The sequence below is a fragment of the Gossypium hirsutum genome, chromosome D09 (genome assembly GCF_007990345.1).
Source record: "Gossypium hirsutum isolate 1008001.06 chromosome D09, Gossypium_hirsutum_v2.1, whole genome shotgun sequence".
Taxonomy (NCBI): domain Eukaryota; kingdom Viridiplantae; phylum Streptophyta; class Magnoliopsida; order Malvales; family Malvaceae; genus Gossypium; species Gossypium hirsutum.
In genome coordinates this window covers 32,154,033-32,170,097 of record NC_053445.1, presented here as the reverse complement: position 1 = coordinate 32,170,097, position 16,065 = coordinate 32,154,033, and the positions used below count along the sequence as shown (strand labels likewise).

At 33.7% G+C, this 16,065-nt stretch overlaps 2 protein-coding genes across 5 annotated transcripts; one reads left to right on the top strand and one right to left on the bottom strand.

Annotated features, from left to right (window-relative positions):
- The first annotated feature begins 595 nt into the window (after nt 1–595).
- Nucleotides 596–7,050, top strand: LOC107892112 (dihydrolipoyl dehydrogenase 2, chloroplastic). 3 transcript variants are annotated; one of them, XM_016817103.2, is made up of 16 exons: nt 596–1,129; nt 1,893–2,039; nt 2,459–2,593; nt 2,682–2,799; nt 3,370–3,494; nt 3,983–4,108; nt 4,189–4,269; nt 4,519–4,581; nt 4,667–4,741; nt 4,822–4,900; nt 4,991–5,091; nt 5,493–5,606; nt 5,989–6,102; nt 6,216–6,287; nt 6,629–6,678; nt 6,921–7,050. In XM_016817103.2, exons 1-16 carry the CDS (start codon nt 833–835, stop codon nt 6,922–6,924), a joined length of 1,701 nt encoding a protein of 566 aa, XP_016672592.1. In that variant the 5' UTR covers nt 596–832; the 3' UTR covers nt 6,925–7,050. The 3 variants fall into 3 exon arrangements, with proteins under 3 accessions (XP_016672592.1, XP_016672595.1, XP_016672593.1); XM_016817106.2 differs by lacking the exon at nt 6,629–6,678; XM_016817104.2 differs by having other exon boundaries at nt 6,501–7,050.
- Nucleotides 7,051–8,841: 1,791 nt separating this feature from the next.
- LOC107892111 (calmodulin-binding transcription activator 5) lies at nt 8,842–15,756 on the bottom strand. Of its 2 annotated transcripts, XM_016817102.2 has the most exons (14): nt 15,613–15,756; nt 15,339–15,447; nt 14,594–14,719; nt 13,938–14,053; nt 13,317–13,405; nt 13,109–13,154; nt 12,870–12,987; nt 12,610–12,729; nt 12,473–12,531; nt 11,689–12,084; nt 10,849–11,546; nt 9,911–10,457; nt 9,468–9,776; nt 8,842–9,388 (listed from the first exon to the last, which is right to left on the bottom strand). In XM_016817102.2, exons 2-14 carry the CDS (start codon nt 15,400–15,402, stop codon nt 9,353–9,355), a joined length of 2,724 nt encoding a protein of 907 aa, XP_016672591.1. In that variant the 5' UTR covers nt 15,403–15,447; nt 15,613–15,756; the 3' UTR covers nt 8,842–9,352. The 2 variants fall into 2 exon arrangements, with proteins under 2 accessions (XP_016672591.1, XP_040956262.1); XM_041100328.1 differs by lacking the exon at nt 15,613–15,756 and having other exon boundaries at nt 15,334–15,447.
- Between the last annotated feature and the right edge of the window lie 309 nt (nt 15,757–16,065).

The following is a 16,065-nucleotide window of genomic DNA, read 5'->3' as shown; positions in this document are numbered from 1 at the left end:
AATTGAATGATGTTGTATTAAATGTTTTGTGTATATATATGTACTCTTTCGTGATGCTTGTTCAATGTTGGCGTAGACAATTAGTACGCTTGAAATGGAAATACATGCATGTGCTAAATAGGTTAACTCATTTAGGCAATTGACGGACTTATAAATGCGGATTGTTTGGGCGGATAATAATAATAATGTAATAAGAGCATACGGCGAATAGTCATTTGGTGGATAGGCTTTGGGCGGACATCTTGTAACGGACCACCTTGACGCGTTTTATTTAAAAAATTGTTTTTTTAGTAGAATTATAAAACACCTAAATCTAAGGATGTTTGTTTAAAACTTGAAGGAGCGTAATAGTACACAAATTAGTTAAAAAAATTAAATTTTGAAAAATCTTTTGTTAGGATATTTTGTGATTTGATTATTATCTTTTATTATCTTATTTTGAATTCTTATTAGCTAAGTTATGCTAAGAAAAACATGTTTCATATTGTCTTATTTATAATTTCTTTATTCATTTTCATCCCTTAACTAAAAAAAATTATAATTTAATCATTAAACTCAACTATAAAAAATTCCACAACATCGTTTACCCAAAACTAAATCAGCATAAGTTATAAATAATTTTTTGGATTTAAATTGGAGTAATGTAGGAGCAATCAGCAATAGGCTTGGATAACTCTGCTATCCCTCCCACTCCAACAGTCGTACTTATCAAAGCAAAACCACGCCCTTTCCCTTTCCCTTTCCCTTTCCCTTTCTTACTATATCTCTCATTCACACTGTCTCTCCCATTTTCTTGCTTGCCAAACAGAAGACAAGAAAAAGGCAATAAAGCATGCATTCCACTTTATCTTTCTCTCAAGCTACCACTGTTCCTACAACTAATTACGCCTTCCATTCTCAATCTCCCATCAATCTCCGCTTCTGTGGACTCAGAAGGGAAGCTTTCGGGATTTCTATTTTGACTCGGTCGAGTTCTGGTCGAGTTCGACTCTCGACTCGTGGACGTTCCAAGAGAACCTCTGCTTCAACTGGAAACAATGGAACTCCTCCAAAATCGTTTGATTATGATTTGATTATTATCGGCGCCGGCGTCGGTGGCCATGGAGCTGCATTGCATGCTGTCGAGAAGGTCATTTTTATTTTATTATTTTTTCCACTCAATTTTGACGTTATTTATCTTTATCTTTTAACTGAAACTGAAAATCTTTACGTCTTTTTCACTCAATTTTGATGCTATTTAGTTTATCTTTTATCTGAACTGAAAATCTTTATTTTTTTTCCACAAAATTTTGACGCTATTTAGCTTTATCTTTGAGCTGAAAGTCTGAAACTGTAAATCTTAATGTATTTTTAACTAAAATTTGACTCTATTTAGCTTTATCTTTTTAGCTGAAACTGAAAATCGTTTTGTTTTTTCACTTAATTTTGACGCTATTTAGCTTTACCTTTTAGCTGAAACTGAAAATCATTATGTTTTTTTTCACTCATTTTTTACGCTATTTAGTTTATCTTTTATCTGAAACTGAAAATTTTTATGTTTTTCACTTGGTTTTGATGCTATTCAGCTCTATCTTTTAGCTGAAACTTAATTTCTTTATGTTTTTTCACTCAGTTTGACGCTATATCGCTTTATCTTTTAGCTGAAAGCCTGAAACTTACTTCCTTTCTCTCAGTGGCCTTTTTCCTGGTTGTTTAGCAGAACTTCTTTGGAACTGTAATTATTTATAGACAAACCTCTGTAATTTTTCAGTTGTTTATATTTGTTTTTCCTGCTTTAAGTGAAGATCAATGGTGCATTGATAGTTGATTGCTGTTTTTCCTATTTTTCATGCAATTAATACGTATAATTTGTTTCCTGCTTTAATTTTCTTGTTATGCTCTGGTAATTGCAGGGTTTGAAAACTGCTATTATTGAAGGCGATGTAGTGGGAGGAACGTGTGTTAACCGAGGTTGTGTTCCTTCGAAAGCTCTCTTGGCTGTTAGTGGTAGGATGCGTGAACTTCAGAGTGAGCATCACATGAAAGCTTTGGGCTTGCAGGTAATAATAAGATTGAATTGTTATGATTGCTTGTTTGAGACTTAAGCTGAGGCACACGACTTCTATGTTAGTGAGTGTTGGACAATGGTATGTGCCCAACAAGGATATGGTCAGATTTTTTCTAAATTTTGTCATGTATTTGGAGGATCCTTGGAGGTGATTTCCCCATATTGTTGTGTTGAGCTCGTGTCAGAAATGAGCGCTTCAAGAAAATTGGAGAGTTGGAGCAAGATAGCATGTCATTATTTCAAAATATATCAGTATTTGCATTTAAACTGATATGCATTTATGCTCCTAACTGAAAAAAAATGTTGATACTCTCCTAATTTTAATTTGAGCTTCAGTCTATGAGCCAAGTTCAGCATCTGTCATCCTCTGATTATTTCCTTCTGTGCTGTTCGTCATGTTACATATGGTAGGTTTCTGCTGCTGGATATGACAGACAGGGAGTTGCTGACCATGCAAATAATCTTGCTTCAAAAATTCGAAGCAATTTGACTAACTCAATGAAGGCGCTTGGGGTAGACATTTTAACTGGTTTTGGTACTATTGTGGTAAGCCTAACATACTTTATGTAATAAAATCCATATTCTATGGGTTTTATCATCCCAAGTATCCTTAATTTTCTGTATGTGTATTTAGGGTCCCCAAAAAGTGAAATATGGGAAGGTTGGTTTCACTGACAACGTAGTAACTGCGAAAGATATCATCATTGCTACTGGTTCCGTCCCTTTTGTTCCCAAGGGCATTGAAGTTGATGGTATAGTTTTTGTCTTTGAGATCTTGGTTTTCCATTAAATTTGAAGGCAGCATAGGCATTTGATACTATTACCACACTACCCATTATACATCAGATATTGTCTATCTTCATCCTCTTTTACATTTTAATCACTATCTAGGACAACATGCATGAGATTTTTGAGTGTTCATATGTTATGTAGCAAGAACACATGCATCAGTTAAACCGAGTGAAATGTGGGAACAAAAGTTTGGATAACAATTTCCTAGTTATTCAAGTGCTGCCGAATCAATGGGAATTCTGCATCTGCTACATATAGACGATATGGTCTGAAAACTGGAACTCTAATCCAAGTCTTCCATAGATTTTATGGGAACTGATCACAGGGTTAAATTTTATTAACAAATAATTTATATCTGTCAACTAGCAACCTGGCAGAAATTTGCTTCAGGAGAAACTTGTGGACTTTAACTTTTAAAGAAGGATGCATGAGTTGCATGGATGTAATATTCTTTGTTGTTATTGTTGTAGTGTTCTTTCCCTTTTTTTCTGTCTCTCTCTCATTCTCTAATTATTAATCATAACCTGCAGGGAAGACTGTTATTACTAGTGACCATGCCCTGAAATTGGAGTTTGTTCCTGATTGGATTGCGATCGTAGGAAGTGGTTATATTGGTCTTGAATTTAGTGATGTATACACTGCACTTGGCAGTGAGGTGACACCTCATTCTTTTTTCTTTTTACCTTTGTACATTTTTTATGAAATGAATATAGGAATCTCTTTGAGGATTGAAGGACTGTTACATTTACGTTATGCTTCAGATTTTATGTGTCTTTCACCTGAAATCTATAAGTACTCAAGATGAAGATTGCATTGAAGTTATGCTTCTCTACTCTAGGATTAATCTATGCTGTCATTGAAACTCCAAGCTGGGAGGATCTCTACTCTTTGCCGACTGCTATTGTGTACAAAATGACTGCGAGCTAACTTAGACTGCATAAAGCATTTCCATATATCTATATTGATATATTCTCTTTGATCCAATTCATACATGGAAAAATAACCATTTACCACGGGATTTAGTCACTGAAATCTCTATTTGCCTTTTGTTATTGTTTATCCCTATTAAAAAGTTATAGCATAATTTAAATGCCCCCCAGTCTTATTTTAACACAACAAAGCTTATATAAATGGTGTGTGCAGGTTACTTTTATTGAAGCTCTAGATCAACTTATGCCCGGGTTTGATCCTGAGATTAGTAAGTTGGCCCAAAGGGTGCTGATCAACCCAAGGAAAATTGACTACCATACCGGAGTGTTTGCAACCAAGGCATTCTACTGTTTAAATCTGTGTGCATTCTGGCTGGCTGTTCAATAAATGGTTATTGATTACTTTCTTGCTATTTATAGATCACTCCTGCAAGGGATGGAAAGCCTGTTATTGTTGAGCTTACTGACGCCAAGACTAAGGAACACAAAGACACCTTGGAGGTATGTGCATATGTTCTTTTGTGTGGAATTCTTGGAATATGCCCATTCTGTTTGGTAGTTATGGCAGCATATTTTCTTTCTAGACAATGTTATCATGTACTGAATTTTCTGCCATATGATGCTTTTCCTGATGTCAAATCTATATCCCTGTTATCTTCTATTTGCTTTTCCCATTTGTAAGTTGTGGCTCTGCTTGATTGAGGTCAATGGTATCTGTTTGAGTGACCCTTTTTCTGTCATTTGCTACAGGTAGATGCAGCCTTGATTGCTACTGGAAGGGCTCCATTCACTTATGGTCTCGGCTTGGAGAATGTATGTCTTCATGAATATCATAGGATTATATGAGATTGTTCATTAAAAGGAAATGGATTTAAATTTATGTATTCCTTTTGATCAGATTAACGTAGTGACACAAAGGGGTTTCGTTCCTGTTGATGAGAGAATGCGAGTAATTGATGCAAATGGCAATCTGGTATGTTTGAAAAATATTTCTGACTGTATATTTTCCCTTGTTGACTTTCAACAAACATTAATTTAGAGTTCGAATGCTAGGTTCCTCACCTGTACTGCATTGGTGATGCAAATGGTAAAATGATGCTTGCTCATGCAGCAAGTGCACAAGGAATTTCGGGTAAGTGCCTGCTAACTTATACTTTGCTAATTCGTAGCTGATATTTTCTTTTGGATCCATTTCATCTTTTGCTTAAATATCTTGATGCAGTCGTCGAACAAGTCACTGGAAGAGATCACGTGCTTAATCACCTCAGTGTCCCAGCAGCTTGCTTCACTCACCCTGAAATAAGTATGGTTGGTTTGACAGAGGTGAATACCGACTTGCAACACCCTCAATTTCTGATTTATTATTAAGTTAAATTGGTTCAGTTTTTCCATTTTAGCATAATATTATTGCCATTGATTAGACCTGACAATGTTGATCATGACATCAACATAGAAAAAATAACTAAAACGGTACATGAAACACATCACAAAAAGGTATACGAACATAACACAAATATATGAACATGTCAAATTCTATATAACAAAAATTATTAACTTGTCAAAATAAAATATCTTAAACAAGATTATGACACGAGAAATTACACACACACTAGATGTTACAAAAGTTGCAAAAGTCGACCATTTATGTTTTTTTCACCATTTCAGTGCTTTGTACTCTTATGCTGTAAAATATCTGAAAATTTGACAATGCTATAACTTCACAGCCTCAAGCAAGAGAGAAAGCTGAGAAGGAAGGGTTTGAAATAAGCGTTGCCAAAACAAGTTTCAAGGCTAATACAAAGGCACTGGCAGAAAACGAAGGCGAGGGACTTGCAAAGGTTATTTCTTGAGACCTTACTTGAACAGTAACTAAATCAATGAACATTTCTAAAGATATTAACAGATGATCAATGGGTTGTTTTCATTTCTTTCACATGGTTCTCCATTGTAGAAAATGTTGTTTCCTAATTTTCACAAAATGCCGGAAACAAAAATTGATCAGTTCTAAAAAATAACTAATTGAAACTTATAAGATATATAGGGCTGAATTCTTAAAATAAAAGTATTGAGGAAAGAAGTTTGTTTTCTTTGATAGAGCTAGAATCAACAATGGACTATGGTCTCTTTTCATCCTTTTGTTTGCTTTTGTTTTTCTCTTTTGAACTTCATCTCAATCTGTTGGTATAGTTGCTAAATTTTACGTATGTTATTTCCATGCAGTTGATTTACAGACCTGACAATGGAGAGATTCTTGGAGTTCATATTTTTGGCTTGCATGCAGCGGACCTTATCCATGAGGCATCAAATGCCGTAGCTTTAGGAACACGAATCCAGGTGGGTCTTGTGTGTGAAAACCAAAATATTTTGGCTTCACACTTTTCTTTCCTGGAAGCTCGGTTAAGCTTTTAAATTGTAAATACTTATGAGTGTTTGTTTTCACCATTCAGGACATCAGATTCGCAGTTCACGCACATCCAACATTGTCGGAAGTTCTTGATGAACTATTCAAATCAGCAAAGGTGAGTTTTGGATCCTTCTTACACTGCTCTCAAGAGTTACTGAACTTTTACCTCTTAAGATTTTGTGATTATGTATTGATAAGGCATAAACTGTTACCTGGACTTGAGTCCTGAGTGTTGGATAAGGATGTGTCCAATATGGGTATGTTCAAATATTTTGAAGTTTTTCCATATATTGGAGGATCCTTGGATTATCAAATGCATTGGATACAGGTGTTGGACATGAAAACTTTGAGAAAAATGAAGAGTTAGAGCAGCATAGGGCATAGATATTTGCATTACTCCAAATCAGATGCACAACAAACCTCTCAACATGCAATTTGATTTTATTGGTTGACCAGGTTAAAGCCCCTGCATCAACTAGTAGCCCAATAAGTGAACCAGTTGCCGCGTAAGCTTCTCGACGCCTCCGTATATAATTTTTTGAACAACTTTGTATTAGGGAGTATCAAGGAACCTCATTTCCCTCGTTGGCGATAGACATCGACTCAGCAGCCAAAGTGGGAGAGGAAATTTTTCATGTTAATCATGGTTGTGCTTATAGTGTTTTAGCAGCTGTGTCTTTGTTTGTGAAGCTGTTGTGTTGTGATGATGAATTATATGTTGTAAGTTGCTATTCCTTGTCCCTTGTAGGTAGAGAGAGAGGCTTTGGAGGCGTTAAAAGTAGGATAAGGAACATCCTTGTTGTCCTTTTGGAACTAGATAATCACATTGGCATTATAAAAATATTGTATAAAGGATAAGAAAGTCTGTTGGAGAACAATGGATCTATTTCTGTCTTAAAACATCAAAGTAGGAACTGTCATTGGCCGTTATGGTTAACCTATTCTTTCTATGCTGAATTAATACAATTATAGAAAAATTATAAAAATTCAAAAATATTAAACACTGTAACCATTCAAAAATATTATTAAAATGTTAAAAAAGACGAAAGTATTAAATATATATATTAAAAACTATAAAAAAATAATGAAATTTAAAAAAAAAAAAAGAAAAAAAAGAAGGTGAATCTCATTTTTCCATCTGTGCTAGACAATGCTGTAATGAAGTTTTTTTTTTTTAAATCTTGATTTTTTTATTTTTTTTTAAAAAATATTTTTTATGGTAAATGTAAACTGTTTGATTTTTCTGGGGAAGAAAATAAAAATGGACAGGCAAATCGCTGAATAAAAAAAGCCAAATGCCAAATCTGGGTTCAGTGAATCCAAACCAAATTAAGACCGTTAAATTATTATTTAGATTAAATAATAATGTTATAAAAATTTTAAAAAAAAAACCAAATTACGTGGATTTAAAATATAAAAATTAAAGTACAACAATTAAATTTTGATGAGATTAAATTTGCCTAAATTGTTCGACGTGTAAGTGATACCTTGACAAAAAGATCAATCGTGTCTAATATTCTTTTTATTTATTTAAATACCTCAATTATGTCACTTTCTTTTCAATTGATTAAATTAAATTTGATTTAAAGTTTGTTTGGTAATTAAATTAAATTGTAATTCTCTAGGTTATGTTTAATGGTACAAATTATAATTATACATTTACATATTTTATATTTTTAAAAAATAAAAATTATTAATATGATAAAAATAATTCCTAAATAAGTAAAAAAAATTAAAATCAAATTATCATATGTATTATGCCGGTCTAAAAAGGTTCTAATATGATTACTAATAAAAATAACAAGAAAAATAAACATCATATGCAATTTTATCTCATCGTTCTAGTGTATATTTATTGGGTTATTCCCTTTTTAATATTTAACATATGATCCTTATCATCATCTGTTAGTCTTTGACTGAATTCATCATCATCTGAATTTAAATCCACCATCATTAATATTATCAAAATCTTTTCTTCAAAGTATGAAACTCTCAATTTCATCTATGATTGAAGTTATGAAATATGCAACATGTTAGTATGATCTAACCTTGTTATTAAGGTAATGTTAATATGAAAAATATATTTTTTTAAAGCAACAAATGTCTTCTCAACCATTCTCTTAAATATCTCCAATTAAAGAGTTTGCAAGCTATCTATAATGCTTTTGTTTGATATCATTCTCTTAAATAGCATCACATCTCATGATATTGTGAAAGAAAACCGTTTCTATTTGCATAATTAGCATCGACCTTATAATATTTGAGTTTACAATGTAAAATAGTTTATAGTTTTAATTATAAAAATTTATATAAACTTAATTTAGAGAAATACCTATACTTAAATTACGTAAAAAGAAATGTTATAAATTTTTATCATGATTTTAGAAAATTACATTTATAAACAATGTAACATATTTTTTATTAAATACGTAGATGAAGGAAGGTAAGGAGTTGTTGTTTGTACTGATTCTAGTAGTATTCTGGTGGTTTATCGATATACTGTGGTTGGTGGTTTCAGAAATGTATGGGTTATGCTTTCGGCTTAAAGATTTCGCCTTTGCCAGATTCAATTAAGGTTGAAATTCATCTCATCAGCCACCTTGGCTTTTGATTCCCTATTTTTTGGATTTTTTAAATATATTTTATTATCCACCATATCAAAAGCCACGTCGAGAAAACATTTTCCATTAAAACTAAACTGACTCAAAAGTGAAACGTGGAGAGAGAAAGCGCTCTCTCCAAAAAAAAAAACGCAAACATTGAGGACCTTTTTGGTTTATAAATAATACTTCGACAAACAACCCTAATCTAAGGCCTAGGCCTATTGGGCTGAATGAATAACCCAATCCCATTATATCCTGATCAAAATCCATCTATTTCACTTATAATGATATACATGCAACCCTGCACTTAGGTCAACATCTTAGTGGGTATAACCATCACAAAATCCAATACCCTAAAACCAAGGTTTCACCTAGGTCCTACGCTACTTCCAACTATTAACTTGTGTGTCCACACCATAACCCCAAGGAGAACAATTCCAGATCCGCAATCACTTACCTCACACTTCAAACTCTTTGAAACAGTTAGAAGGTTACTGGTATACGTCGGTTGCATTTACAAACACATCCTCAATGTCCATGTGATAAATCCTGAATGTCTATGTCTTCATGCATCCATTCAGGAAGTAGGGTTCCGGAGGCTTTGATATTCCAACTGCAAAAACAGAATTTTGTAGGTAAATTGATGAACAAAATAGAATCGACCTCTTTCGGGTTTCAGACGATTCACTTACCATTGCTTGATCACAAGCCAACTTCATTCTCCGATAGTCTTCTTGTGCTTTCTTTGAGCGGAACATAGCTTGAACTCGAACAACAGCTTTCTCGACGCGTTGCTCAGCTTGTCTTCTGCTGGTTCTGTAGAAGTCCTCTTCAGTGTCACTTTCCGGCCTTTGCTCTGTGACCGTGTCAACTGTGTTAATTTGTAGCCCACGCAAACCTTTTCTCTTTAATCGCCACCGCAGAATTGCTTTCTCAAGCACACCAACTGACCAGGTAATCTTGCGGTACTGCCTCCTTACTAGGAGGCCCCGGAAAGCTGCCTGCATTAGTTTTCATGCAATGTCAATGGTCAAATAATCGTTTCTATTCCAAGCAGTCACGTGTGCGCACACACATACATATCTATACATATACTCATGAATAGAATAGTAAGAAGAAAAGGGAGAATAATTACTTGGATTTTGGTAGCCTGGTGGCGCAAATTAAGGAACTCTTTACGAATTTTCCAAGTTCGGAACCTATATTGAATCCGGGCAGCAGCAGCCATCTTTCTTTTGGTCTCAAAGTTGCGAAAGGCATGTTGAATCTTCATAGCTGCAACTATACTTCGTGCTTCATCCTCTGGAGTGGAAGACTCAATTGCTTTAGTTCGTATTTTCAAGGAGTGCGCCCTGAATGCATTCTGAATGCGTGCAGCCGCATCAGCAGCGGTCCTATAAGCTGCTAAACTATCCTTCAAATATAACTCATCTTCGTTAAGGGTATCAGTGTGTGTTACTTCTGTTCTACTGGTTTTTAGAGAGCCACTAGCATTTCCAGCTACAGCCATTTCATTGAACTGTGCCACAAGAGCCTCTTCAGAAAGATAAGCAGCTAGCCCATCATAACCCTTCAAAGATGCAAGGTCAGCAGCAGTGCAACCATTTGGATTTTGGGTGGTGGGGTCTGTCACCAAATATGACTTTGCCCCTGCAGATAAAAGAGCAGCAACCATTTTTTCCCTGGATGGGGATTTTTCGCAATCAGATATACAATTCGAAGCTGTTTCAAGATCAACAAAGGTAAAAGAAAATGAAAAAAAAAACATAAGTTCAATTTCTGGACAAGAGAATACACCAGCAAACAAATTACAAACAAAAATAGGCTTATGTGGAGACAAAACACTGATTCAGCACCTTTAAATTTCATCATACTCCAAAGGAAAGGAACAAAGAAATGCATTATCAACTAAGATGTGAACTTAAGAATCGCTGACACAGAAGCCTTAGGCAGCCTCATTATTATAGCTTAGAACAATAAGAATTACTTAAAGCATTCCAGTTCTCAGAAAATTTGTGACTTAAAATATACGGCAAGCATATAAATGTTAAGAATGATGTAAAATGAACTTGCCTCCCATAATATGCTGCCCAATGAAGAGCTGTCCATCCACGTTTATCACGAAAATCCAGTGACAAGCCAGACCATGAAAATAGATGAATAGCCCAAGTATACCCAAGGATGGCACATAAATGAAGCACTCCTAGACCTTCAGTATCAAAGTCGGTTATTTTAGAGCCTTCAATTATTCTTTCCAACAGCCAGTCCTTGAGTCTGTTCTTTAAAGCAATTTCAAATAAACCATCTTTTGCTTGCGTAAAAGAAGCTCGATTTTCTTCAATTGACTTGAGCAAATATGTCCAACTATTGGATATGCTAGAAGTCTTTTGAGCAAAATTCTTAGCCTCCTTCAAGGTATTTGGTGAAACTTTACCCGATAAAATGTTGAGGTTCTTGGAAGTAGAGAAGAGCAAATAAGCAAGCCTCATCTGCAATTGGAATTCCTTCCACCTTGACTCATCTTCCACAGGAACTAACGGGTCATGTGATAAAGGAACACGATACTCAAAACTAAGAACTTGGCTGATGGGTTTATGGCCGTCAAGACTCATATACAGGTTCACTAGTCCAGGGGAATGTTGTGGTAACACACAACGATAAACCCCAACTTGAATAATTTCTGCTGGATTACATACATCACCGCATACACAAACCAAATTGGACTTAACAAGATGTTGATAAGCTTGATGAAAGAATCCAGTGACTAAAATCTGCAAATTAATAGATAAACAGTTGTTATTCAAATCAATATTTTCTAGCATCAATTCTGTGATCATGAATAATAATTGCAGCAAAAGTGGGGATATTTCTAACAACCCACAGAGATAGAAAAGAATTTTTTTAAGAAAAAACCTTTGTCTTTTCAGTTGAATAGGCCCACTCATGTGAGACTTCAGTTATGGTAAATATGTGCTCAGGAGAGGTGAAGGAATCTTGAACCGATGAAACTGATGATTCTTGCATAGAGTCACCTGAAACTGGGGATTCAGTGATAGTGTAGTTCACCCACTTTCCAAAACTGCCCTGACTATTTAAACCATCATTGATCAAAAGGTCCAATGGATCACCGGCCCCTGTGGCAATAGAGTCTTTCTGCTGCACATTAGGATTTATTTGGCTACTAGATATCGTATTACAGACAGTCGTTGGGGTGTTGAAGTAAGTATTATTACTCTGAGCAACTGGCTCAACTAAATTAACAAGCATAGAAATTTCCGTTGATAAATTATCAGCTGAGATAGGGCCACCCTGCAAAAGTGAAGCAGCTTGGGTGGTTATCAACCATTTGAGCAACCAAATATTAAAAAGGAAAATATTTAAGTGATCTTCACAATAAAAAGAAATCGCTAACATGTGAATCTAAATAAGAGGATAAACACACAAAGAAAAGATATGAATACTAAAAGAAGCCGAAGCAAATGCTTCTACACATACAAAACCTATATATGTAGGGAAGAAAGTACATATAAGATTAGATGACAAACAATAAAGTATATTTTCCTACAATGACAAGTCAAACAAGTTGTCATTAGGATAAAGAAAGAACCAATTTTTTTTTTTTTAAGAAAAAATTATTTTCTTAAGAAAGATACAGAAATTTAGGAACTTAAAAGAGCTATGAAAGTGTTCTGCTCACATAATTTAAGAAGCCATTTCCTGTTGTTTGGTTCAGTTGCTGAAAGCAAGAATTATTGTCTGCCATCAAAATAAAGTGAGTTAACAATTTAGCAAATGAACAAGGGGTATTGCTTAAAATAGAAACCAATTTGTTACCTCTTCTAGATATAGTTGAGTCATTACTATCATTTGTCACCAGAAGCTCATCCCATTCAAGTGTATTAATCTCATGAAGCCTCATCTCATGATTTCTGACATCAACACTATTACCGGGTTCTGTTCACTTTCCAGGATTGCAATCAATAAGAACATGAAGTATTTATGTATAGCAAAAAACATCATAAACAATGTTATGCTGACAACTTGTTGGCATAACTCAATGTCAATGTCAATATCACCTAGAGGTCCTTTCTCACCTTCATAATATGCATTACCAGCTCCAGAATCAAATTCTTCCATAACATTTAAAGGAGTAGACTGATCAGTTATTGAACTAGAATTTGAATTCCCAGGTGTCGCTGGAGAACCCTGCGACTGTACCACAATCAACAAAGGTCAACCAATAACTGCCTCTAAGGTGTACAAAAATATAAAAGAATGCTTTGCGAGGAGAAAGTGCCTCCAAAATTTCAGTTTTTATTATCTTAACACCAACCTCCTGTGTTTCACGATAGTGAACAAGAACTATGTGTTCCAGAGACCTGAAGCAAAATAAATAATAATAGATGGTCAGGCTAATCATTATCAGTCTATTAAGATAGACTGAAATTTGAGATAGAGGAGTGAATTTCATGATTTAATTTTCAAATCAAAATAGGTGGGAAAAAATAGGCAATGTAAAGTTATAGATCTAAGCAACATACTTGTCAAGTAGCCAATAACACCTCCGAACAAAGGTAGGGTTATCTTGGCCATGTGCATAATATACATGAATCCTTTCTTCATTACCAACCTGAAATGTTGAATGAAATAAAATTCCAACGAATTATGTTTTCTCAAAGTAATTATATTTTAGCCAGTCAAAATAACAAATAACATAAATTCCCAAGTCATTGGAGATAAAGTAACATCATTCATTTACTGCGAGGAGATTAAATTTAAAAAGAAAAAGAAGATGCAAGCCAACACATAGAGTGCCCACCAGAAGGTTCTACAAAAGTAAAACTAATCTTGCAAGCCATGAAGGAAAAACTAGCAATAGAATAGTGTAAACCATAGGATAATCTTTAATGCACAAAGAGAACACAGCATGCAGGTTTTCAGTGTATGAAAATAGCAGAATCTTACAATATTTCCCACATTATGTAGTGCATATTTATAAACAATGATAGAAGTAAAAGAAGAGAAAGGACAATTACAAAACCAAAAATTTGAATCTCAAAATTCCAGAGAAATGCAGTTATTCAACTAGCTATAACGACTAAAAAATTGCATCAATAACAGGTTGTGCCATTTGCAGGGCTTATAGTACAAGAAAATCTCACTTTTAAGTGTTCATGAGCTTCTTTAACAGTCTTCCCATCCTTTTTCTTTTTCCAGTTATGACCATCTTTTCGGAAGTTTCGGAGCATCTTTCGGTCAAAAAATACAATAGTACCACCTGCAACATCAAGAATACAATTAGTTATTCTATAAGTACACTTGTTTAGTACTTTAAGTATGGAAGTTACACAGGAAGCATACTGTTCATTTGAAAGCAAAGTCATAATTTCCTAAGGTCTATAGCCAAATATAACAATAATAATAATTTCCTAAAGCCATAAGTAATACAACAGGACATTCTCTTACAAAATGCTGACTTGTGGCAATCCATTAATACTGCATCAGATTAAACAAATATGCCCATGCTTAGTTGATGCATTTGGTTTTTGCTAATAATGAATAGGAAGCAAAAGACAAATAGCAATAATACCAAGCCTAACTTAACTCACAAAAAAAAGAAGTTTATTATTAACTATTGACATAAACTTGGCAGAAATTAACATAACTCGCAGTATGAACTTAAAGAACAGTAAAGCTAAGTCATTTATTTCTTTAAGCACACCTTTCAGCAATTAAACATAGATTAGCTTGTTGCTTCACGGAAATCAAGAAAAAAAAAGAAAATGGGAAGGGGGAACTGATTATCATCAGAAGTTACTTTTGGGCAGGTTCACCGGCTTCATGTAGATGGGGAAATACTTGTGGTTGCAAAGTATTGCATGAATTTCATTTGGACGTAGCCATCTAGACTTGGCTTCTTCCATCATAGTTTGAACATCCAAATCTGTCCTCCAAACAGAAAGACGATAAAAACTAAAATTAGCAAAAGAGAAACATAAGCTTAACTATGGTATAAAACATGACATTAACAAATTATTAGAAAAAATTTTACAGCACATGAAGCTCAAAGTAACTTAATGCAATAGTTTATAAAATTTTTGTTTATCTGAATTTGTTTTCAAAGCAAATAACCACTTCTCCAGCTTTCAAAGATCAAAAACTCATAAAGAACTTCAATTATTCAAGATATTAAGCCAAAAGTTAAGAAATTACTTCCAAAAACTAATAAGCCATACCTCCTTACAATTTACTGAGTGATCAAGCAAGTTAGTACATACTTCACAGAACAATTCCTAGGTTTGTTTGGTAAATTGAAAAAATTAAGGATTTATTTAAACAGAATATAATTATATTGTTTTGTAACTGTAAATGATGGATTTTGAAAATTATTATAATTTAAATCTATTTTTGACCCATCACTTAATTCAAATGTAATATTTTTAAAAACAAAATTGTTCTGCTTATAAATAATACTGCTAAGTAACACTACAATAATCGAAGACACATTGACCAATTTAACTATACAAAAGTGAAATTAACAAAAAAAAAAGTCCGTACAACACCTGCCAAGGTACGGAAACCGTGAATCTCAGAGCCGACGAGCGGGCTCGAACCGCCAACGTCCATAGCCGGAATCAGAGAGAAATTTCAATATAGCAGCTTTTTCCAACACTGAAACAAAAATGAAAAAAAAGAAGAAAGAAAAACTGAAGTGGAATTCAAGAAAATTCAACGCATATAAAAACAAGATTGTTGAAAGAAAACACAACAATAACGATCAATACGATCAATAAACCAAATAATAATAATAATAAAAAACTTAATCCAAAACCTAACCTTATTTAAATCGAGACTGTTTTTGAGCTTTGAAAAATGGAAGCCTGACGAAAATGGAGACGAAGAGAGTGAGCTGATCAGAGTTTTAGACTGATTAGGTTGTATTTGTTTTTTATTCTCTTTATTTTTATATATTTGTTTTTGTTCTATTTTTTATATGTTGAAAGTAAATATTAAAATTAATTTCAATCATATAATAATTTAATATACAAATAATATTTTTAATTTTAATTTCTCAAAGATTAGTCAAATTTAATTTAGTCCAACAATTTGATTACAAATTTGACTTTCTTTAGTAGAAGATAAAATTCTTAATTTTTTTAAATCTAATAATTAGAATATTATACCAAACATATTTATGAAATAAGGAAAGATAGAGAGAATAAAGAATAAAAAAAATATGAAAGCAATACAGAAAGTATTTTATTAATCAAATGGATGATCAAAATGCTT